The sequence below is a fragment of the Erithacus rubecula genome (assembly GCF_903797595.1).
Source record: "Erithacus rubecula genome assembly, chromosome: 10".
Classification (NCBI taxonomy): Eukaryota; Metazoa; Chordata; class Aves; order Passeriformes; family Muscicapidae; genus Erithacus; species Erithacus rubecula.
The window spans coordinates 9,094,813-9,119,254 of record NC_136662.1 but is presented as its reverse complement, the minus strand read 5'-3'; the positions used below and the strand labels follow the sequence as shown (position 1 = coordinate 9,119,254).

General features: G+C 36.3%; 2 protein-coding genes across 6 annotated transcripts in view; both read right to left on the bottom strand.

Annotated features, from left to right (window-relative positions):
• Window positions 1-310: 310 nt before the first annotated feature.
• VCAM1 (vascular cell adhesion molecule 1) lies at window positions 311-7,708 on the bottom strand. 2 transcript variants are annotated; one of them, XM_079314277.1, is made up of 7 exons: window positions 7,448-7,708; window positions 6,468-6,746; window positions 5,476-5,793; window positions 4,983-5,255; window positions 4,094-4,357; window positions 3,406-3,672; window positions 311-1,266 (listed from the first exon to the last, which is right to left on the bottom strand). In XM_079314277.1, the coding sequence occupies exons 1-7, from the start codon at window positions 7,509-7,511 to the stop codon at window positions 1,106-1,108; spliced, it is 1,626 nt and encodes a 541-aa protein (XP_079170403.1). In that variant the 5' UTR covers window positions 7,512-7,708; the 3' UTR covers window positions 311-1,105. The 2 variants fall into 2 exon arrangements, with proteins under 2 accessions (XP_079170403.1, XP_079170402.1); XM_079314276.1 differs by having other exon boundaries at window positions 311-1,263; window positions 7,448-7,620.
• Window positions 7,709-12,945: 5,237 nt separating this feature from the next.
• Window positions 12,946-24,442, bottom strand: part of GPR88 (G protein-coupled receptor 88) — a 30,285-nt gene continuing 18,788 nt past the window's right edge. The window contains exons 3-4 of one of the 4 annotated variants that reach the window (XM_079314214.1): window positions 14,687-16,231; window positions 12,946-13,043 (exon numbers count right to left, since the gene is read on the bottom strand). The gene's annotated coding sequence lies outside the window, so the exon portion shown is untranslated. Of the gene's footprint in view, window positions 13,044-14,686; window positions 16,232-21,165; window positions 21,220-23,722; window positions 24,236-24,442 lie in introns of those variants that run through there. The other 3 variants (XM_079314215.1, XM_079314217.1, XM_079314216.1) reach the window with 3 other exon arrangements.

The window sequence follows — 24,442 nt, the reverse complement described above, 5'->3', positions numbered from 1 at the left end:
TGTGTGGTGGAAGAGGCACTAACCAGAGCGAAGCATGCCAACACTGGTTCTCTGTTAAAAAGAAAATTTTCAAGCACATGGTTTAGATATCCACAGGGAGGAGCTTGGGAAGGGCATTTCTTCAAGAAGCAACTCACCCACCATTGCAGAGGTGCACAGATTTTGCCTGTGCCCCCTGCTATACCTTGAGGTTGCTGCTGGCCTTGCTTGTGCCTTTCCCATGACACCCACAACTGCTGCTGCCAAGAAGAATTTCATTGCACAGTAATGTGTATTCTGGCATAATCTTAAACAAGCATCACTAGGGGGATTTAGTCAAAGAAATCTACTGGTAGTTTTATTTTGCAATGGAAATCTGTAAAGCATATTTACAATCTGCTTGTATTTTACAAGAAGGGTCTGATTTGGCTCATCACAAAATAATGGAATTCTGACATTGATCTGAGAATGACTGAAGCCAGCAAGAATATCTTAGTAATCCTAGAATTTACAAGATTATAACCCCAGACATTTTTTAATAATATTTAAAATAAAATGTTTCATGAATGAGCCTTGGAGGCTTAAATTAGTTTAAATTTGTTAGAAATGCATAGTCCAGTGATTGTGTAACTTCATTGAAGGCAAAGTTTATGGCAATATCAGTGAAAAGAGAACATTTTCCAAACATTACCACAGACAAATTATATAAAAAACATTCATGCTGCAGAGTAATACAAGATAAAAACCACCTGATCAGCTCAAGCAATACTGATTTATGTCTTTGAATTAACAAAAATTCTCTGTACAGCTGCAATAAAACTTCAGTTTTACAAATCGATATTTAATTGAACATATTTATAACACAAATTATATACTATGTACAAACCTAGTTCTCCACAGAACTCTTTGCTCAGAATGCTTCAACACAGAAGTGATTTATCTATTTCCAGGTCAGGATTCTAGCTCTTCCTTTAATTTAAACACCAAAACACTTATAAAACATGAAAATAAACCCATTTGCTATCACATGGTGCTGTTCTCAAGTCACTTGTTTGTTACCATATGTTACAGAAGAGTAGAACCAGTCACAGCAATAAATAAATGTGCTTATTATCAACTAAACACTTCAAACTTTCAACCTGAGTGCTTTTACAAGACTGTAGGATCCATTGATCTTTGCTTGTCTTGACACGTATATCAAAATTGCAACTGCAGGTACCACTACTGCTGCTACAGATGAGAATGCAATAATCAGTGGTATCATCTGATCTGGTTCTTCCAATCCTGCTGAAAATGGAACAAAAAGAGAACAAAAGTGTGTAAATATTGTTTGAAACAGATATATGTGCATCACTGCAAAAGCAGTGTTATTAATGACCTTCATTTGGAACATATTTCTGTTTTCATGGACAAAGCATACTTTTCGTGTTTTCCTTATACTTTTTTCTTTAGCAACTTCATATTATATACTTTAATTCTAGTCATTATCTTGGTCTTGAATTTGCTATGCAAGTTTAAACCTATCTGATATCATCTACAACCAAGACTACCATGAAAATCACAAAGAATACAACAAGAATACCACATATTATACCCAGGAAACTGTCATGCAAGGATCAGCTAGGAACTATGACACGAATTTCACTGAAAAGTACCAACAAAATAGGTTTAAGGCAACAGACCCAGCTACCTACAACTGGTCTCAATCTCTTTAATATTGTTCCAACCTGAAATATGAAGGACATATATGCTTATATAATTTTTGGTGACACTGCAGAGTATAAAGTTTCCATTCACTGATGGCAGAATAATTTCTCCTCATGGGCTTTTTTTCAGAACCATCTCTGAGAGTGTATGTGCTACATGTAACAGTGATATTTTCTACTTCTTTCACATTTTCTGATGGATATACTAACACAGTAATATTTTGGAGAGGAACTGAAAAGAAATGCAAGGTAGCATTTAGCAACAAACAGAAGCAAAACTCAGGAGGTATCAGCAGCTTCTACATGCAAAATACTAATCTAATTAATGGGCCCACTGTAATAGTTGAACACATAGCTTTAGACACTGCTCTGTCACCAGCTGTCCTTCACCACTGAAGCCAACAGCAATTGACAAAGAGAACATTTTATCAATTAATAGAGTATGTTGCATAATTTTTGCATTATATGGACTCTCTTCTTTTTTTATTTCCAATTCACTGTTTATTTGTTTGAGTTCATGAAAGGGCACAGACCAACAACCCAGAGGCTAATGTCCTCTTTCAACAGAAGAAAAACAGAAAAGGCAAAGGAAGGAGTCCTAGAACTGTATTTTTTCTTCACAAGGTTCTGCAATTTTATATCCTGTTTTCAAAAGATGAAGTGGAAATATGAAAAATTTTGAAGCGGCAATTATTTTATGCATCTACAATTTTGGACAGAAGTTTTCATTAGCATTAATTAGCTATCACTTATGACAAGAACTGTGCAATTCATGCCATTTTTTAAAGACGATTCATTCTTAATGAAACTGAAGATGTCACTCTGTGTAAAACAAATCCTAATATGAACTCTGCACAGCAGTTGTGTTAACTAACCTTTGACATAAGTACTATGTGCTCAGATGCTCCCCCAGTTCATTAACTGTGTGTTTTCTTGCATCCCTGAGCTGAGCCCTGGTATATTTGCTGTCTACTGTTACAAGGGTTGTGAATCCATCACCAACTTTCTTTTACAGACTACTCCTAAGAGATGTAACACCTGCAGATATGTAAGGAATGGTAACACTTTGTCCTTGTTTCGCTTTGCTTGAAGGGGAAATCAAAAGTGTTATTTTACTGTGCAGCTATAAAAATAGCAGAGAACAGGGAAGAGAGCTGAATTGGTGGCAGAAGTGATCCCTAAGCAAGACACTGTTGCTATGCAATAGGCAGAAGCAGCAGAGCTAAAGCAGAGAAGTCTGATTATTATTGAAAATGAAACTTCACTATCATTCTGTCTAAGTTGAGGAATCAGCATTTCTTGTAGCTTAAATGCAGGAGCAGGAAACAGAGTTGCAGCTTAGGGAAGAAGAAAGGAGCAGTGGTTCCACAGAGCAGCTTCAGCACATACTGTCTCCTTGAATCTTTCCTATGCAGATATCCACTGAGGCCTGCTTGGAAGGATAATTCCTTCCAGGCACTGCATACCTTCTTTACCTCATGCACACATTTGTCAGTTGGAAGGAGTGATGGAAGCCCTGCTGGTTTAAGTACTTTTCATAAGCTATCTGTACTAAGGCAGAGCTCACACTTGATTGTTTAAAGCTTCCTAAATCAGTTAGTGACATTAGGGCCACCTTTTAACTCCACTGACATCAAAGACACAATTATCTCATTCTTCAAAAGATCTGGACCTAAAATACAAACCCAAAAAAACTTGTTTTCCATCTTGTTATACAAACCTTGAACATATAATTTCACAGCTTTTTCTTCCTTGCCAAATCGATTATAAGCTTCACATTCATAAAGGCCCAGATCTTGACTTTGCAAGTTCCGTATGGTTAAAGTTGCATTTTTAAAAATTTTCTCAGACTCCCCATTGGCCTTCTTTTTCTTCCAGGAGATCACAGGAGCTGGATTACCAGAACTAGTACATTTCATTGTCACAGTTTCTCCTTCTTTAAGAGCAGCAGTGGGGATAACAGTGATCATGGTATTCTTGGGTCCATCTGAAAGGAAGAGTCCTATAGTCAATAATCACTGGATTTTTTAGAGATGGATGCAACACACCCTATTGGATACTAGATTGTCACCCTTCCAAAGCTAATTTCTTTTTCATTCTCAAAACAAAAGTAAAGCACACATCATCAGAGTTCCCATACAAAGCCTCCATAGCCTAAACATTCTAGCCCAATTATTCTAACCATGTAAATCAGTTTCTCACTTATTCAGACCTGTACTAAAAACTGTCATTACATTAAAGATTTAATGACTTTGTTTTGTTCATCAGCACTGCTCCTTTCTTAGGGAAAAGCAGAGGACTATGAAGATTTTTTGTTCTCACAGGGTTTTGTTTAATTTGATGGCTATATTTATCACTGAAGAACTAAATAATTTTTAAATGAATGGGAAAACTTTACACATACTTACAATTCACATTAAGTGTGATTTCACTTTTGCTCTTCCCAAACTTATTTTCTGCTAGACATTCATAGTCTCCTCCATTTTGGAACATCACAGATGGAAGAAGAATACTCCCAGCACTGTAAGGCCTCATGTCTGCATTGTCAGATTTTCTCCTTAAAATAATCTTGGGAGCAGGGTTACTTTCAGCAGAACATTGTATGGAAACATTTTCTCCTTCTTGAACTGTTGTAGAAGGTTCAATGGAGAGTTTTGTAATGACTGGAGCACCTGCAGGACAAAAGAAAAGGCTGTTAGAGTAATGCAAAGGTACTAAAGATGGTGAGGGTTTTAAGAAAGCAGGAATTGCTTGCTCAAGGATCTATTTATTTTGGTTTTGATCCCAGATTCAATCTAAGATTTTTGGCTCTGTCAAAACATCAGTCTATTAGTCAATCATAAAATATTACAACAATAATATTATTATGTCCAAAACAGTTTTACCATTAAATGCCTATTAAATTTATTACTAATTGCTAAAACTACTAGTTCAAAGGAGACTCTGATGTCCCTGTGAAATTGATACACACATTATATTGCAATATATTTCATATATTTCAGTGTGTGTGTCCCCACCACTTTCTCAGATTCTTTTATGACTTCTGGTGTTGTATTTTGGAAATGTATAGAAGTGTGCACAAATAACAGCAGTACTGAGAGAATAAGCTGAAAATTAAATATAGAAAGAAAAAGTATAGTCCATGAGGAACTGCCTTAAATTGAAGCTGAATCCTGAATATGTAACAAGGAAAGCCTCATATTTTCCTAATTTTCGGTGTTTCAGCATCCTCCACCCTCACAGAGATCACCCAGTTAGGTACAGGATAATGCAAGTGAAACTCAAGCAGAGTTGTACCTTGTATAATAATGTCCATGGCTGCTTTATCTGTTTTATTAGTTACTGGATTGATTACTTCACAGATGTACCGTCCTGAATCATTGAAATGCACATGGGGAATAGAAAGAACATCGTTATTTATCAGATGCTGAATGCTTTCTTCAGCCAAATATTTACTCCAAACTATTTTTGCTGGTGGGTTACTCTGAGTCACACAAGTGAGGTTCAGAGTGTCTCCTTCCATCGGCGAGCTGCCAGGAGATGCAGCAATGTCAGTATTTTGTGGGCCAACTGTAAAAAAACAAAAGACAAGGTCAGTGTGTAAATGAAGAATGATGTGCACATCTCTAACACTAGATTTTCCAGAGGTACATGTCACACAACAACAAGAAAAAAGTGAGAAATGTGTATTCCAGTAGCACAATGGAACAATTTTTCCAGACTTAGTAAGATATTTTGCTTGCAGCTTTGAAAGCTAAACTAGCCAAAGCCCTCATACAAAAATACTTACAATTTGCATTAAGTTTCTGAGAAGATGTTCTTTCTTTGGGTTCAAAATCCATATCAGCAATTAGTAACCTGGCCACACAGGTAATCTCTTTCCCAATATCTGTAGCCGTGGGATGAAATGTATGTGTCACAGTTTTGGTCTCTGTATTTGTGCTGTCATCTTCAAAAAATTTTTTCTCACGAAGAACATGTTCATCTTTCTTTAGGAGGACTTCCAGGTGGTGAGAAGGATACACATCAGGAATTTTACAGATGACAGTGGCTTCTTCTCCAGCAACTAAGGATGGGCTGATCTCAATGACAGGATCACTGGGGAAAGCTAAAAGAATAAAATATTTTTATTTAGACTAGCAGAGATGAATAATAGGATCAACACAAGAGCAAGATCCAGACACCAAATATCTTGAGCTTAGAGGCTCAGAACATGACATTCTATCAACATTATTACAAGATTTATCTTGATCTGAAGACCTACAGGTCCTTTATAAGCAACTCATACACTAACAGGAATTTTATTTGTACAATTGCTGAAACATGAGCACAACAGGTCTAGTAAGATGCAGCATAGCACCTAAGCAGTGATACAGCTGCCAAATTGTAGACATTCAGAGCAATCCATACACTAGTGCTATCCTGTTTTCTGGGCTGGTTTGGACATCTGAATTACTCCCCTGCTCTACAAAGGTTTTGATTTTTTTCTCCCTGAGCTCTGGGAATGCATTCAGGCAAGTGTATGTTTTGGCTTTCAAGGATTACTAAAAATAATAATACTAGTACATGCAGTGTACTTCAGTGCAGAAACCTAAGCAGAAAAGGGCTAAGAAAGTGTCCTGAACAGACATATAAAGGAATCTTAGAAGGAAGCATATGTTGAGCTATAACAGACTCATTATCCTAGAATTAAAAGTTAACTGGTAACCACAATGCCCAAAGCAATTATTGATTTTTTCTATCAACATGTACTATTTAAAGAAAATTTTACATTTTACTTACAGTAAAGTTCAACTTTGACACTCTTCTCCTTTTTCTCTCTGTCATCACACATGACAGTACACAGATAAGAATGAGAATTCACAATGCTAACTGGATTCATAGTCAATGTAGAATATGTCCTGTAGTTGCTGACTTTTCCTCCAAGGGGGCTGTCCATCTGTGTTCTCCAGGAAAAACTTGGTGATGCACAGCCAGTAGTATTGCATGTGAGTATGAGTGTGTTTCCAATCTGTGCCACAATTCTCTCAGCAGGTACAATTTCCATTTCAAAAGCTTTAACTACAAAAGGGAAAACACACATCAAATCAGCACCTTTCTCAGCTTTTATCTTCCTATTTCTTCTCATGTTCTTATGTGACATGAGGTCTTTGTGCTTCAGTTCTTTATGGTTGTGTGGAAGTTAAACTAATAAAGATCATAGTGTGGTTTACATATTCAAAACACCCCATAAACATTGCTATTTTTGTCAAAGACAATACAGGCTCAGGTGACTATCAGACAGTTCTCATGTATAAAATGGCATAAACTGAATTTAAATAAATGCATTGGCACAATATAACTTTTTTGTCAGGTGGATTTGGTTCTAGCACTGTAACATTTGAGAGGAGAAGTAGCAGGTAGATGGCAAAGACAACAGCAGAAACACTTTAAACAGGACATTTAGTACCAAACTTGCCAGATACTGTCAGGAATGACAGTAAAAATCAAGCATGCAGTTGTCTTCTAGACTGTCTTTCAGCAAACTCAATAGGAAAACGACTGAGTCATTGCAGAGCACAGAAAAGCTCAAAGTAAATGTCAAACAAAGCCTCCTGACATTTTGACAGAACTACTTAATTGTCAGTTGTATTCACTGAAATGAAAAGGTAACTGGAGAAGAGAGAAATAAAGATCAAGCAGTAAATTTTAGGTCAGTTTATACTTAACAAAGTTAAAACAAATAAAACAAGCATCACCAACACCCACGTTCCCCAACTTACCAGTCCTTAACACACACAAAATTACTAGCACAGCCAGGCTTGTCCTTCCCATCTCTTTTAACATTTTTAATTGCTGGTACTGGGTAAATTCAAAAGTTTACTTTCTATTTCCTGTGAAGAAGTACTGTGAGATCTTGCTGCCCTATAACAGATTAATACAAGAGCTGCAGTGTGCTCTTTATAAAGGCTCCCCTTGGGAAATCCCTGGACGGGGAAATCCAGAGCAGGGAGGAGGAGACCCGCATGGATCGGGCGGTGTCCGCTGGCTCAGCGCCCTCTGCTGCTTTTGTGAAAGCCCAGGGAAATAAACAGTAACAATTGTAAATACAGTGCCTACTACATTTGAAAAAATCTGCATCAGATCTGATCATGCAAACAATAGGAATGAAATGAAAGAATGTGCATAAGTCCAATGTAACTATATCTCAGATGAAAAACTTATTCAAATTTGCTTTTAACAAAAATATTTTTGTGGGACTGAGTCTTCAAAACAGTTCTAACAATGCTCAGTTCTGTAAATAACATTACATGACTCAGTATTTCCCTTGAAGACTGTGCTACCAGTTTAAGAGGTGTTATTACTCATGTTCCTCCTAAGTATTGTTGGTCTCTAAAAATGAAGAAATGCATGAGATAACAGAAGTCTGGAGATCTGACTTAATCAGCTTGTTTCAGGCTCATACTATTCAAATTTACTGAATAAACTAATATTGGGTGGCCAGGCATTGTAAGAGGCTGCCCAGGGCAGTGGTAGAATTATCCTCCCTGGAAGGTTTCCAAAATGTATGGCTGTGGAAGGTGGGGAGATGATTTATTGGCAAACATGGCAGTGCAGGTTTAAGGGTTGGATTTCATCTTAGAGAGTTCTTTTAGCCTAAAGAATTCTCTGATTCTAAAATCAATTTTAAAATCACTAAATAAAACCAGCAAGAAGTTAAAAACTAACATAAATGTTTTTAAAATGTCTCTGGCAAATAAATTGGTATGTAATAGTTTGGTCATTTGATGTCTGTATTTTATGAACAACATAGATTCAAATATCTAGTAAGTGAGTAACAACTTGGAAAAATAAAGGCTGAAGTAACAATGCTGTAAATGCTAAAGAAATACATTTGCTGAAAAGTTGGCTCCAAATCAATATGTATTGTACATCAGAGTTTCTATTGTTCATTACCTCATGCTAGCTCCAAAATACCATGCTCAGGTGAGAGTTGTATCAGAGGATGTAAGGATCCTGTTGTCCTACAGGCAGCATATCTTCTTCAGGAACTATTTTTTTATGGCTTTTTATCTGACTGCAGCTGCTGCTATACCTTTGCATTCTCATCAAATGATAGCTGGAGAGTACAAGCTGCCACAGAAACACATTGGGTAAAATAAGAAGTATCAACGACTTTGTCCATGCACTTGTCATAAACTCATAAATATAAAAGGGATGAAAGATCATGAAAATTTAAATTTGTGATCTTGGGCAGCAAGTATGTAGTAGTAGTAGTAATAATAATAATAATAATAATAATAACTACAACAACAACTGAAAAAAACACACTAAGACAATCCAAAAATTACCCAGAAGGCAATAAAGCAGGGAAAACTGAAGCATCTAGAAATGCCTAACCAAAAGTCACTAAACTAAAATTCAGTGAAATTGCTACAATGGATTCTACCATAATATTTTATTTTTATTATCACCATCATAACTTTTTTTTGTTACAGGAGGAGGAGAAGCTGGAGCAGGAGGTGGAGAAGGAGGAGGAGGAGGAAGTATAAAACACTCCTAAGTGTCACAAAATGCAAGCAGAGTACTGTTCTGGAAGCACTGCTATCAAATCTAAAAATCCAAAAGCTATTCAGGATAGGAAATAACACATCTACAGGATGTGATTTTACCGTACAGAAAATGGTTTTGTTGAAGGAAAGTGTACCCTCTCACTTAAATTGCAAATAATTATTTGTAAATCATAGTCAGAGAGAAGCAAGAAATGAAACTCGTCTGCTTGGACTGCTTAAACAATCATCAGAAGCTAAGCTGAAAGAGAAAGAGCAATGTTTCCTTATTTCTGGGAAATCAGCTTCTACACAGAAAAAAAAATAAACATAGGAGGCCATATCTACATACTGGAAAAGTTTTAATCAAGTCGTTCATCAGATAACATGAAATAGGAAATAACTCTGATCCTGCTCTCAGTAAATCAAACTGGACTGCTGCCATTAACTTTACTGGAGCTGGATCCTTACCAGAGGGACTAGTATACTGTCTGATCAGACAAAATCAACTCAGGCAGTTTAGGTAAGAGCAGAGTCAGCCAACAAATAGTACTAAAGGAAGTACAAATCTGCCAACAATTTAAAAAGTTTCAAAAAACTTTCTTTTTACACAACTTCAAATGTGAGCCTTCTATGTATTTTAAAAAGAATATGTACATTACTGTTGCTCCTACTACCCTCAGCATCAACCTCAAAAGAAGAAAATGGGCACCATGTTGGATTATTTTCAGAACTGTCTGTTCTGTCTGTAAACAAACAAAGATCATCTGACAAGTTTTAGCACTTGACCTTGAGAGTCAGATAATCTAGTTTTTTATTCAAACAGCACAGAGGAGGATGCTGGGGGTAAAAATAGAGGATGCATCAACTTCCACAGTGAGATAAGTATTACAGGACCAACTGGAAGAAATCTTGACACATGCTGAGTGTAACAAGGACTGGAATGAAACAGGTATTACAAGAATATTACTAAAGGCAAAAAAGATTAAAAGATTTAAACACTGGGAAGTAACTACATGTTTTTCAATACATCTAGTAATCAAAAGAGACTTCTAAGGCTTTGATGGACAAACACAGATAAAACAATTATGTGTTGCGAAACAGAATTTGGAAATACTGAACACAACTTTTGGCCTGGCAAAAGAAAAGACAAGAGTCCTTCAGGAAACTAAAATTACATCAGACTTGTCTGGAATTTAAGAAAAGAAACCACTTCAGAACTGTACTACAAATTTGCTTTAACTCATACTTCTGCAATCCTGTTAAATACCTACACGATGTATTTATTAATTTCCTCTAAGCAAAAGAGATAATAAGTTATTGAAATCTTAATTAACTATTTGAACAAAATGCATATTATCCAACATGTTAGTTATCCAACATTTATACACCTCTTCCTGCATTTTTAATATACTGCCCTGCTTCATGGAGGCTATTAGAGGAAAACTGAAAAGCTAATCTTTTGCAGAATCTGGAATATTAAAACCTTCACCACTGGTCTTGTGTTTATGGCCAAGGACCTATGGTGAAGAGAAATTATCCTTTTGGCAGAGGAAATTTAAGAAAAAAAAAAATGGTAGAAGGAAACTCATCTAATCTGATATTATGTTTCCTGTCTCAGCAATAAAATTTTTCATGGCACTTAATTCCTGTATCTGCATCTAGAAGCACAATTTGGGACTTCTGCTAAAAATACTCAGTGCTGGAATCATAACTTCTGTACAGGACCCCAACACAGAAATGTATTGCTAAAGATCTCTGTGTCATATCAACATGAGAGGTCAGAACCTTTCTGTGGAAGGCTTGACATTCTAGTGAGAGGATGCAGCAAAGTCTGACTCAACAGTTTTAGAGCCTCATATCAAATAGGTGTAACAGCAAGTCCATACTTAGGTCCCCCATTCAAACTGCAGCCCTCACACATCTCAGGAAAGATATTCTTGGGATGTGCACAGGGGGTCTGAGTAAAGAAAGCCTCAGAGTTTTGGATGTTTTACAGAAGCAGCTGGGATGCAGAGCTTTCATCCCATACAAAGAGTGACTGATACCTCTGCAGGATGGTCGTGCCTAAAGAAAAAGAGCCAGAGGACTGTACTGTAGCTTGAATGAGAGCTAATCTCAGAGGGAAAACTCACATGCATCAGCAAAGAAGGAATGCCCTTCAGGGACCACATGCAAGGTAATGCCTTTAATATGGTCATACCTTGATAAAGGAAGTGAAAAAAAATGAAGCTGGAGGACATGTACTAAGACTGCTGATTACATGGCTAATACAGCAGGAAATGATCTGCCAACCTCAACATTGTCAGTTCTCAGCAACATCAAGAGCCTGCTCTATGGGTTATGCACTGTCTCCTTCCTCAGAACACCTGGATTTTTGGTTCCCAAAGCTACCCCAACATTGCTTCTCCTGACTCCCTCCACCTGCTTTCCCACCACCTGACAATAATATAACCCCTATATAGCCCCAAGAGGGGGAGGAGAGCATCACTGACTCCCTATAATTTTCATCTCCGGATGGGAAGGATGAGATCTACATGCAGATCTATTTAAAGGGTTGTGTCTGTTTCAGGAATTGTAACTTTGTACCTAACTACAAAAAGAACACCAACGCATTACCCTGTAACCCACATCACACCTCACAATTGTACTCCACATCTAACTTGTCATCTATTGCAAGGAAAAGAAAATGAAACATCTTAAGAAAGTTTTATCATCTGCTTCTTTTCCTTTTCTGGAATTTCTTAAATACTGTATGTAAAAATAAATGCATCTACTTCCTGCATTATCTTTCTCAGGCACCAGCTTCTCAGTTAGGACACTTCCTGTCTGGTCAGTCTGAAGGCAACCAGAATCCACAAAGGTGCCAGATAAAATAATACAGAAGTGTGATAACTTGCATAAACTACAGAATAGGTCATTTCTTATTTTCTTGTATTCAGAGGCAATGCTCACTTGACAGAAAGAATAAAAATTTCATCTGATAATAAATAAAAGCCACTAGAGAAAAAAGTCCCTACTTTTTATTTTAGTCTTTTGTTACTGGCAAAAAAACATGCTGTGGAAATTCCAAACTTAATTTCTAAAAAATCGAAAGTGTGATTTTAGTGGTGCTGGATCTAAAACCGAAAGTGTTGGATAGCCTTGAAATCCACATACTTAAAGTGCCAAGTTCAGTATTCCAAGCCAAACTTCATTAGTTCAGTTAGCTGAGCTCTTATTGTCTTCCTATGAGCTTCCTATATCTATAGTGACACAGGTAATAAGAAGTTTCCCTCCTGAAATACTATCTAGTGTATAAAAAGAGTCAAATTTGAGCCTTGAAGTATTCAAAATCTCTTTGGGAATTCTGAAGTAAGACTTCAGACTCACTACTATTTTGATCTGAATATACCAAAGCATATCAAAATCATTCATTGTCACTGGAGAAAGCAAGAAAAAAAACCTTACACAAAACCCATTCAAAATGGACAGAGTGAAAAAACAGAGTGGGATTTTGGTCAACATGCAGATGATAGCTAGAACTTAGAATATGGCAAAGTAAAGTCAGATTAAAATATTTAAGAAGGAATATGAGAGCAAGTTACTTAATTCCCCCAACATTCCACAGGAAATTTCAATATCATTAAATCTTGTTGTGTCCTTTATTAAGGGCAGTCTTTTACATGGTCAGAAGAAGGTTATCAAGACAGTTGTGGAGAACTTTTTGACCAAGCTTTTTTATTACTCACCAGCAACAGCTCTCCAATACACTTGTACATCAGTCATTTCCCTGTTTCCCACACCCTTTCTGCTCTTCAGTCATGAGGTTCATGGATGTCCCTATGGACTAAGAAAGAAAAAGAGGAATGATGACAGCAACATCTATAACAGGCCATTCCACCTGCAAGAAATACAGATCTTGGATTCTCTTAAGACAGACTACTGAAAACTACACTGCTACTAATTGATTATCCTTCAGCTTATCTTCCAGAACATATTCTTTTTTATTCTCCTACAGTGGTTCATATTCTGAAATATTGTGCTTGGCTGCCTTGCTGCCTTGTGTTATAGGAATGTTATCTTTGTTGTCCCACAGTGGACTGGCTCACTAACAGGTAGAAATATTACACAGATGTCAGAAAGGAATTAAATTACTTAACTTTCCAGGATTCAAGATTCATAATTTTTAAATCTTCCATATAGGTTAAGAATTACAGGGATTGCTCATTTTATTTTATTTATTTTTTTAAATATACACACAAATGAAATCTTTCTTTTACCTTTTGGCACCTTCCCCTCTCTGGAAGTGGACTGGAAGTCCTGAAGAAACTGACCTTCCAAATAGAAACAACGGGGAATGAACCAATTTTTACTTCTATCAAGCCAAAATGACAAGTATTCAAAAGGAAGTATTTTGCAGCAGCAAAATATATATGTTTGTGTATCTGTAGACATACTGATACATCAATGGATACTTGAAACCAGCTGCAACTCTAATAAGGATCTGACACCTTGCTTTTGTCTCTTGAATGTGCTCTACCTTAAATAAAAAACATGCTTTTTTTTTACTTGGACTTTTTATCTCTTTCCTTTTTTTTCCCCCAGACAGTTAGGTATCATTTTAACTGCTTTGTTTGTTAACACTTCTACAAAAAGAATATGCCAAAGTAGGAGTGGCTAAGTGATAAAAACCATAAGCAGCTGAATTTTTCTCAACAGGCAAGGCTAAGAAAGATGCGAGTTACTGGAATTTATTTCCCCTTCCCAGACAATTACTTGGCTAGGCATCAAAGCCACAGCCCTTGTAGTCTGATACAGACAACTGAGCAAGAATGGCTTTCATAGTTGTGCCACCTTTTATCACAGACCATGTTACTGTCTAGTGATAAGAGAGTTAACTTGAGAAATGTGTCACATGTTTGAAATTGCTCTCAGGCAGGATAAAACTGTGCTGAATTAGTATGAGAAATACCTGACTTCCAACATTCCGACACTTCTTAGCCAAGGATCTCTCCTGAAATTTCCCAATAATTGTATGCGAATACCAAATCATAAGTAACAGATGGTTTAATGACCCTCTTGTTTGGATAAATTTTGCCTTGTTTAAGTTAATTTCTTACTATAGTTAGCTCCACAACATGAGGAATGGATATTGGCAGCTCTCATTCAACAGCTCAGATCCAGCCAACATACATGGTTCACTTGCAGCTGAATGAAACCACTACTGACTAAGAGAGATGACCATGCACTGTAGGGTAACATCTTCTACAATGCACCTACTGCCAGGGCTTTCACTTGGAAGCTGGGACCAAAACCCTAAAGGGAAAGGAAACAATTCTGTGCAACCCACAGTTTCCAACAGATAAAGAAGACAGAAATGTTTTAAAAGTAGTGTTGTTTAAAAGCATTGTTTTAAAAGTAGATGCTTTTGTGGATCAAGGATCAATCAATTAAACTCTCATAGGCTCATGAGCTCGAGATTAATCTTACCTCTGTAGCACCTTTCACTACTCAGGATATCAGTAGCATGGTGACTTGGATCTGCAAGACCATCAGGATCCGGGCACAGGAAATTTCCAGAGATGTATGAGGGTGAATTCATTAAGATTTTAAGCAAATCATCTTACACTGAGTTTCCCAGATTATTTGAATGAATGTAATACAAACATCTCACACTAAAAAGAAATACACCCAGGAATTCTATATCATCGATTTAAAGTGATATAAACCCATCAGCCTATAAGTGATTTATTATTACATTTTATTACACTGACTCATGTGCTATAGCATCAAGATCCAGCTGCTGACTTTGCTTTTCCTGCAGTCTCAGGTGTCCTGTGCCACAACTGTTGAATTTTTGTGGCATGATGAGATTTTCATTCTACCTCTAAGGTCAGCATATGGATCCTGCTGTAGCTCATGGTTTCACAAAATGTGCTGTTACATAGCAAATACCATCTATCAACAATTTAGGATTTCACACAATTTAAGAAAAATAATTTCCCTTTATCCTTGTATTTATTAATGGGAATTTTTTTAAAATTTATTTTTCTAGTTCATTAATTGGAAAATTAATAAATAAAAGTTATATTTAATAATTACGACAAGATTTGCACATTTAACCCAAAAGAAGATAAATTTTCAGGTCAAGTCTACAGTACAGAATGATTACAAGAATGAAGAGAAATTCATCACAAGATTGAAAAGTAAGCAGTGTATATGTTCAAAACTCTATAACTACCCAGGAGGAAAGCAATTATTAAATTAATCTGCACTATTTACTAATTCCTACTAGCTCACCATATTCCTTTTTTTAATAAAAGAAACAACTGTTTTCTAACTTTTTGAAAGGACTGTACAGTTGATAAATGCTACTAATTCAGACTAAAGCTGCTGCTGGTTATAAAGATGAATAAGTGAGGAGACTACAATTCTGAACAAAATTCCTTGTGAAGTTAGTTCTGGTTTTGTGAATCACTTGTAAACTTACCTTGATCTTTTATTTCCTTACTCTTCCTAATGAAATCTAATGTTTCAGTGAAAGCATTTCATATTATGGTATAAGCCATTTTCACAAGGATTCCTATAATGTGCCATTTAAGACTCAGTTTATCCTTCCAAGACTGTTTTAGACAGAAAATTAAAGCAAAGCTCAGACAACCACGTTAGTGTTTTGACTGGCAAACACAGTCACCTATGGGACTTGAGTGCGAATAGCACTTTTCTGGCACATAGCTGTAAAGCAAACCATGGTGAATAACTGGAAATCCTGTCAGGATCTAATTAGAAGAAATAGGACATAAAACCAAGTGAGAAGTCATTTGTGACTTCTTGGTAGTCTCATGACTACAGAGTGACATCAGTTGCCAAAATTTCATAGTAACTCAAAGTCACCGAGGGTTAAACACAGAGCAAACCTAACTTATATATGATTGGAACTTCAGTTTCACCTTGCTGTAATTGCTGGCTGTGTCTCAAAAGCAAGAACTCCACATTATTCAGAGAGCTCTCTGGAGCTCATGGAATGTCAAGAGCCTGCAGGGAAAGCAAGTGTAGCCTGGATTGTCACGTCTGGGTTTACAACACAGAGAAGTGTTCAGTAACAGCGAGAGCAGCTTGATGCTTCCCATATGAGTATGCAGGAACTACCCAGGAGTCCAATGCAGCTTTCAAATCTTGCTGTTAAAGAGAAATGAAATCTGCCATTCCTGCCATAGAAACAGTGCTACACATAAATTTCACAGGTTCTTCTCTGAGAAACTTAGTACTCAAGGTGTACATGAATGTCAGACTCTGCCACAAATTTATTTGTAAAATTTCCAGGTTCTACATATTAAGAGCTATTTGAAAGAGTGTTAAAACAATTTATTTTAAATACCATTAATTCTGCCTATGCTAAAACTTAAAATCATTCTTGAACTCAGAAAGAAATGATCTCTGCATTGAGTCTGTGTTTTTGAGAGCATAATTCAATACAAGAAAAATCCTATGAGCAAACGAAATTAGAGAAATATCGAAGAGATTTGGAAATACAAGCTTATGGAAGTATTTCTAACATTTGCAGTCTTTTAAAACTTATCCTAAACAGCACAGAAAGACCGAAGTTAATAGTATTAACTAACACTATTTCAGTTAGAACTAGGAATCACCAGCTATATTCTGCCACCCTAAAACCAGCTCTGCTGCTTTATTTCTTAGCATTCCAGCTTTGCACAGAGCCTCTTCTAAAGTTTTGAATTGTCCCACAGCTGCTGCTGCCTGCCAGTGCACTGCTCCCAGGCCATCTCATGTGCCTGTGTCACCATCTGCTGACTTTGCACTATGAGTGTCACAGAGCTGCCTGTTGGCACCCACCTGTAAACGAGGGATTTCCCTAAATTAATCATATCACCTTCCTACTTAGGTTTGCATTCTGGCCTAGTCTAAAGCCCAATGGATTCATACAGAGAATCTTCAAGATACATGATTAGACTTTACATTGCCCTCTTCAGCTGTGTGAACAATTTTTTAAGCCTGAAAGCACCACATTTACTAAGACTGCAAACTGGAATGACTGAAAAGCCAAGGAGCTGCTTTGCTTGCTTCTTTGCAATACAGATTGGTGTAACTGAAATCATGAGTAACATAATTTAGAGAGCTCCTGCTATGCTGGGCCACTCAGCCCAGGGCTCAAGCATGAAGCATGGATGCAGTTTAGAAGACTGTCTTTTCACAACACAAAAATTTACAAATTTTATCGCAATAATACATATCTTTACTTGAAGAGTGGAAGTTGGCTTTGCAAAACAGCTTGAAAATCATGTCAAAACTGATCTCAAAATGCAAAGATGTTTCAAATGAAATAGTAAATCTCTAATGCGTATAATCAAAATCACTTTTCTTTCTGTGCTGTTTCTTTCTGTTCTCCTCTTGGGAGAAACTTGGCATTTATCATTATAATAGCATCTATTATCTCTCTTTAAACATTTCTCAGTTTTAGCAGAGATGCCTCCACCTTCTCCCAATACACAATAGAAGAAATCTTTTTAAGGCTTCAGCCCTTTGCAAAATCCCAAAGTCACACACAGGATAAAGAAAGAAACAGGATGTTCAAGTAAATTATACAAAAATAGGAAGAAGGTTGTTTATGAAATGGCAACCAGAGTCCTGACACATACAATATTCTTGATGTTTTTTCCTTTGCCATAAGTTTTCTGACCCTTCTGGCTTTTTGTTTTGTTTTGGTTTTTTTTCTGGCTGATTTATTCATCAGCTTTTTCTATCACTATGGCAAAGGCAAATATCCTCTGGAAGGAAGACATTTTCCCTCCTTCAAGCTTCCTCCGGGACAGAGAAGAAAGAACATTGATTTATTATCCTGCCAAAGTTGGCCACCTGGACAAAGACATCCATCATTCTCATAACAGAAGTGCAAGACTAGACTGTGCTCTGGCAAAATCTGCCTGAGGAGCAGATCATTTCCCATATTTGCCTTTACTTAGGTCCAATGTCTAATTTAGAGCAATAGTCAACAGCAGTGGCTTCAGCAGAAAATGACAACTGCTCATCACAGCAAAGTTCATTGTGCAGTTCTTTAAATAATTTCCTTATTTGCTGAGATTACATCTTCTTATTTGAGGTATCACTTCCTTCTTTAGCTTGTCTTACTTTGCTGCAACTATTATTCCTTCAACAGTGAAAAAACACAAAATTGTTTTAAAAGTCAAAATCCATTCAGAATGAACAATGCATACAAACACTGGTAAATATTGGTGCATATAAATTTGTCTAATTTGAACTTTTTATCTCTGAAGACAAGAAACTTCCTGAAAGTTTCCCACCCACAAATTGTCATATAATCAGACATTATCAGTTTCAGAAATCATACTTAAATCAAGGAAATACAAAACATTGACTGGAAATGAGAGGAATTCTGACTTATTAAATCACAGTTCATCCTAATCTTCAGATTAAAAATGTAATCTTACTCATTTCGTCTATGCTATGATATTTATAACATTCAAACTGCCTGAATTTGAAATAAGTTAAAGAAAGGTAGATAAAAAGATATTTTTTAAAAATGGAATTTCAGGTTAATTTGGTGATTTATGAATATACTGCAGATTACTCCTGAAAACGTCTTCTGTATGCTACCTTTATTAAAGGTACATAAACACAAATTTTTTTTCTAGTGCCACAAAAACGCTGTATCTGCATCTATTTTGTCAGGACTAAGACTCATTTTAACAATGAATTTATTAGTCCTATTTTCCACACAACAGGGAATTTATAGCTCAAATAATCTCAGGTATATTTAAATCTCAGTTAATTTAAAAATGCTTTTTTCAATTTGTGGGTGAATGCCAATATCACCAAGTTGCTTGCATGCATGCAAGTGGAGGACAAGGACTACGTTTTCTGATGGAACTCATTTAACTTGTCTAATAAGCTCAAAGGAAATGAAAAACACTGTGAATTAACTACACAGGAAAGTTTAAGACTTATCTGTAGAAGCAAAAGGAGAGGAAATGCTTCAGTATTCCAAGTTCTGTTGGAATCCTTCTGAGCATCTGAAATGTTGAACCAATGTATCTATATCCTTAATTACATAAATCTTCAGAAATACTGTATTCCCTACAGGGCACATAGAATCCATATACAAGAAATTTGGGAAGTAATTTTTAATTTTGGTTCTCTTTAAAAATGGTTGAAAAGCATTTTTATTTGAAAACCAGTAAATATTCACTCATCTCGTCTTTTGATTTTGATGTAGCTGTCATTTGTGTTCTCCAGCAGAATACAGAATTTATCTCCCTGATGCAGGTACCCAATTGCTTTAAATATCCTGGTTGACCATTTTTTTCCTTGTGTAAAACATTCTATTTCTTATAATATTATTATATTTGGGGTCTTTTAGTTTATGTTTTAGTCATATTTTTCTAAATGTCTATCAGCATTGTCATGTAGAAAAGCATCAGATAATAGCAATAATAATAATAATAATAATAATAATAATAATAATAATTATAATTTGGGGGAAAACAGTTGAGAAGTACTGAAATTTTTTATTTGCTTCTCTATGGAGAAATGTGTGACCAGAATTATTTGGCCATACAAACATCCATGAGTCTTTCTTAATGAGGGCCCTGTAAATTGTGCCACCAAACAGGTAGCAATTGTAAGTTCTTTATTTGCAATAATTTCAGGAAATTATTGGCAAGGATTAGCAACTAGCCATTGAATTTTGATTCTTTTTGGACCAATTCAAAGTTCCTTGTCTTCCTTTGGAAGGACTTCAAAATTATGAATGACTGCCGAGAAAAGCAGCCTTTGCTAGGAAGAAAAAATACAATGCAATAGGTCACTGGAAGTTTCCCTCTAAACTATTTTACATAAAGCCTTTTAGGGAGCAAAGGGAGGGAGAGCTTTCATTTGAAATAATAAACCCCAACTATGTTACAGAAACCTATGGTTACAGAAACAAAGGCATTCACAATTATGTTAAAGAACATTAGGTGCTTCTGGAGCCTCCACCCTGAAATGGTTTCCTGTTTTTCAAAACTTCAGCTACTGATGCTAAATGCTAAAAGATTTTCCTTAATGCAGCTCGTCTCGTTACATCCCCTATGTCCTGTTTGTAAATCTGACACTGAAATTAAGCTTTCATCCAGCTGTGAAGTCTGTCCAAACTGACCACTGTTACATGCCAAACTAGAACCTGGTGTGAACTTTCTTCATTAAGAACCTCTCTTCTCATTTTCACTGTGGGATACCTCATGTTTCTGAGATCCTACAGGAATAATTAAAAGCCTTAAAAATGCACACACAAAAAAAAAGGAAAATTGAACCACTGAAATGAAATCTTCTCGTTCTTGAAGAATTTTTTTCATACAGCTATAGGGTTAGTTTTAGACTTTAAAAAAATTCATTGAAACCATAAAGATACATTTACAGAAACACAGCTTCACAGTATAAAAGCAATTAGTCATGGATCAAATACTGTTAATGAAATGGAAGAGCTTTGTACTTCCAAACTTGTTCTATTGAAGATGACTATTGATCAAAACACTTTCTTAGAAACTCCCACATCAATAGCTATATGTAGAAACAAAAAAAAATTACATAGTCAAATCTGTATTGGCATCATTTGATTAAACAAAATCCATCTCAGAGTCCCTTCCAAGGCATATCTCTGTTCTAGCCCATTTTTTCTCTTTGATAAAAAGAGACTGAATCAGGCTTGTAAGAAACCTGGAAAACAGATGTTTAGGAAGTACTGCCCTTCCAGGCTATGCCAAAGATCTTTGAAGACTTCCAAATTACCTCAGATTTTTTTCTTGTAAAATATGAATTCTCGGAATAAAGATGCAAAATAAGAATTTCTCCAGAATCTCTTAATTTGCTTACTGTATTATTTCTTCCCTGACATCTCAAGCAATAGTTTTCAAAGTCCAGGCTGCAACAGCATGAAATCCACTCAGACCTGTACTCCTGCATTACTGTACTGATCTGGTTTTCAGACTTGAATAAAACCTCCACGCTTCCTAAAAACATTAAAAAAATTAAAAATTAAAAAAAATATCTGAAAATGCAAAGCCTCACCAGTCCTCACTTATTATCTCTAGAGTTCATGAGATGAAGCATATTGATGGGAATAACTGTATCTTTCCTATAAAGGCCTTGTGCTTTTTAGCTTTGAGATATCCTCTGGCAATATAGATTATTTTGAAATTGTTTGCACTATTTAACTCCACTTGATCATGCAAATTTTCCATACTACCAACATCCTTAAAAATCACTATAAAATCATGTCCTAGATAAAATCTGGGAGTACTCAACATCTCTTTACATATTTTTAATTTTTTTCAATCTGTTAAACTTTGAATTGTGATAATTTTCTACATGTATTAATGCCTGTGTACATCCATATTTTACAAATACAGCAGAAAATGTGTTTAGCAATTTTTGCACATTCTACCACATTAGAGTTTAAAACTATATCACAAGTATTTTAGCAAACTTCATTAAAAACAAACTGGTCACAGCAAAGTCCCCAGTAGATGCCATGGTGTAAATGCTAATCTTACAAAATATTTTTTAATATCTTGCATCCCAAGACATATAGTTGTCCACATTCCTTATTATAAGATGTTCCTTAAAACACTCGCAACTCTGTGAATTTTTACTGGTTTACTCTTTTTTTTACCAAAAACTGCAGTTATTTCCAAAGAGAGGTATTATCCAAGTATGGTGTATGCTCACCATACACACACCCCATCAATCCTTCAGAGCAAACAAAGCTGTCTCAGCTTTTGCTTGCATGTGCCCAGGGTAGCTCTAAGTGCACCTACATTGTAGCTCAACAGCACAGCAGGTCTGTGGAGCTGCAGTCCCACAGTCTCTGTCAGTATAAAAGGATATGAAGGAATTTCAGCAATGAGATATTTCATTTAAAATTGTTATTAAGCTTGCAAATCCACATGCTATAAAATAGGAAAGAAGATAATTGAAGTTTGTATGTTTGTATGTTCCTACATACCTTTTTTTTTTCCCCAGGAAACCTTTCTATACTAGAAGAGATAAATTGATTGTGGCAACCAGTGAAGGGTTGGACTATAAAGAAGACTCTTTGTACCTGCAGTTTGTCTCATTTAGCCTTAATAAAAGTTACTGAACACTGTCATTTGCCTAATTAAGTAGCAAGGAACGTTCATTACTGTGAAAATTTAGGTGCTTAACTCAGGTAATCAAAGTTAATAGAGTGGAAGTGCTCCAGAGAAGTGGGTAGAAAGGACAAATAAATTGATCAGTGGCAATTGTCTTTCATTTTTTGGTGATCTACATCATGTAGGTTGGCCTAGGTACAATATAAACACACATGTTCAATTTGGTACATCTATTATCTTCAGAATAAGCTGCAAGGGAGGAGAAGGTCTTAAAATCCTGTTACTAATAGGAATTGCTGTAATATCCTCATGATTATGAGGAAATGCTTTGAGATTAAAGACTAAAATAAGAAGACATAATAACAGAGCTACAGAAAAAAACAGCTTTAGGCCATATCCAGCTTCTAAATATCTTTTACATGAGAAGTAACACACATTTTGTCCCATTTCCTACATCCACAACCACTTCTACAAGGAAAGAACACCAAGAAAGGCCCAGATCCTCAGAGCAATTTCCCTTGACAGAAGTTCCTGTGCTTTGCCATACTAAGTGATCCTGAATTCCAGACAGCTCAAGGGAAATGACACCCCTGAGCAGAGACTGTAATTTTAGGGCATGGAACAGCACACCTGTGGAGTCTTCCGTTTACACGAGGAAAGCACTTGTTTTTGAGAAATGGGCCTGATAAAGAACTGCTCTTTGGCAAGCCATCTTATAAAATACAATAAATCTGAGTTCAATGAAGTTTGGATGAGCAGGGACTCAGAGATAACAGCCCAGCACCTGCGAGAATCCTGGGTGCCTGAAGCCAAGCAGCCAGCAGTGCCTGCTGTGAGCCCCTCCACAGCACAGGTTCCTCTGGGCTCCTACAAGAAAATCTTACAGCCAACCATTAAAAATCCACCCAGAGAGCTCATCAAGCAAAGAACAACAATTAGACTATGGAGAGAAAAACCTTGTGAAGAATTTAGATTCAGTGGTGATTCCTACCTGTGGGGGATTTTGTGTGATGTAAGACTTGTTGTATGGGGTTATAACACGGAAATAATACTGAAACTGGGCCTGCTTAGTATCACATAACTTTATATTTTTTACCATAAAAAGATTAAAATAACCACACAAAAGTATAAGCTCTGGAGGTATCAAAAGCTTCAGAATATTCAAAGGTTAGATTTCATCTTTGAGATATGATCCAACCTTAATGACTCTGTGGTTACTATTATCTCCATTTTCAAACTCAGTTAAGCTATGCTATGAGGCAAAACTTTGCTCATGTTAGACTCTTCTGCTGCAACTAGTTGTGGTACCAATCACTGCCAGCCTATCCCATGAATAGGCTGTTATACAATGACAAAAATAAGATCCTGCCTTTTAATGTTTACAACATACACAATTTTATGTGCAATAATTTCCTTTTGTTCTTCTCCTTTAGGACAGTCTGAAGTCATGCCTTCCAAGTACAGCAGTGGTCTACACTGATGCAGTGGAGAATAGGAAGTCACAGTGTAAACATCTAATGAGCACAAACATGTAGAAACCCTGTAGCTAATGAGAAGATAGCTACAAAGAGAAATGCATCCTTGGGAAGCTCCCTCTTTGCACTACTGCAATGGCAAATGCCCCAAGTTGATTTGATGAGGCCAAAACTGAGGAAGCACAGCTGTGCAAAGCATTGAAACAATTTACATGCTACAGTTTGAAAAGTATCTGCACAATGCTCTCACAACTATACAGATCTCCAGATAGGCAAAATTGTTCTCAGACTCAAAGGAACTTAAAATATTTCCTCCTTCACTATCACATGTCTATACTTCCTTCTTGATTATTATGGGCCAAGCATCCTCTGGTTCTGTGCAACTGTTGGGCACTTTTGTCCAGGCAAACAACAATAACCTAGAATGATGAAGACAATCAGCTGAATAAGGTAACTTGTTCTGACACACTGTGTTTACAAATATGTAAAATATGAAACACTGGCTATTCTCCCATGGTAGAACAATTCAAAGTACTAGCATTTAAAGTCACAGCAGGTATATAAAACTTCTGAACCTTTCTTAAGTATCATCTGTTAAGTACCTGCTCTCTTCTTTCCATTTCTTT

Excerpts from the sequence above, each read along its gene's own strand:
- VCAM1 (XM_079314277.1), bottom strand. The coding sequence starts at position 7,511 with ATGTTAAAAGAGATGGGAAGGACAAGCCTGGCTGTGCTAGTAATTTTG. Across the intron at positions 6,747-7,447 it reads TTTGTGTGTGTTAAGGACTG|TTAAAGCTTTTGAAATGGAA; the intron begins GTAAGTTGGGGA and ends TCCCTTTTGTAG. Across the intron at positions 5,256-5,475 it reads TCAGAAACTTAATGCAAATT|TTGGCCCACAAAATACTGAC; the intron begins GTAAGTATTTTT and ends GTTTTTTTACAG.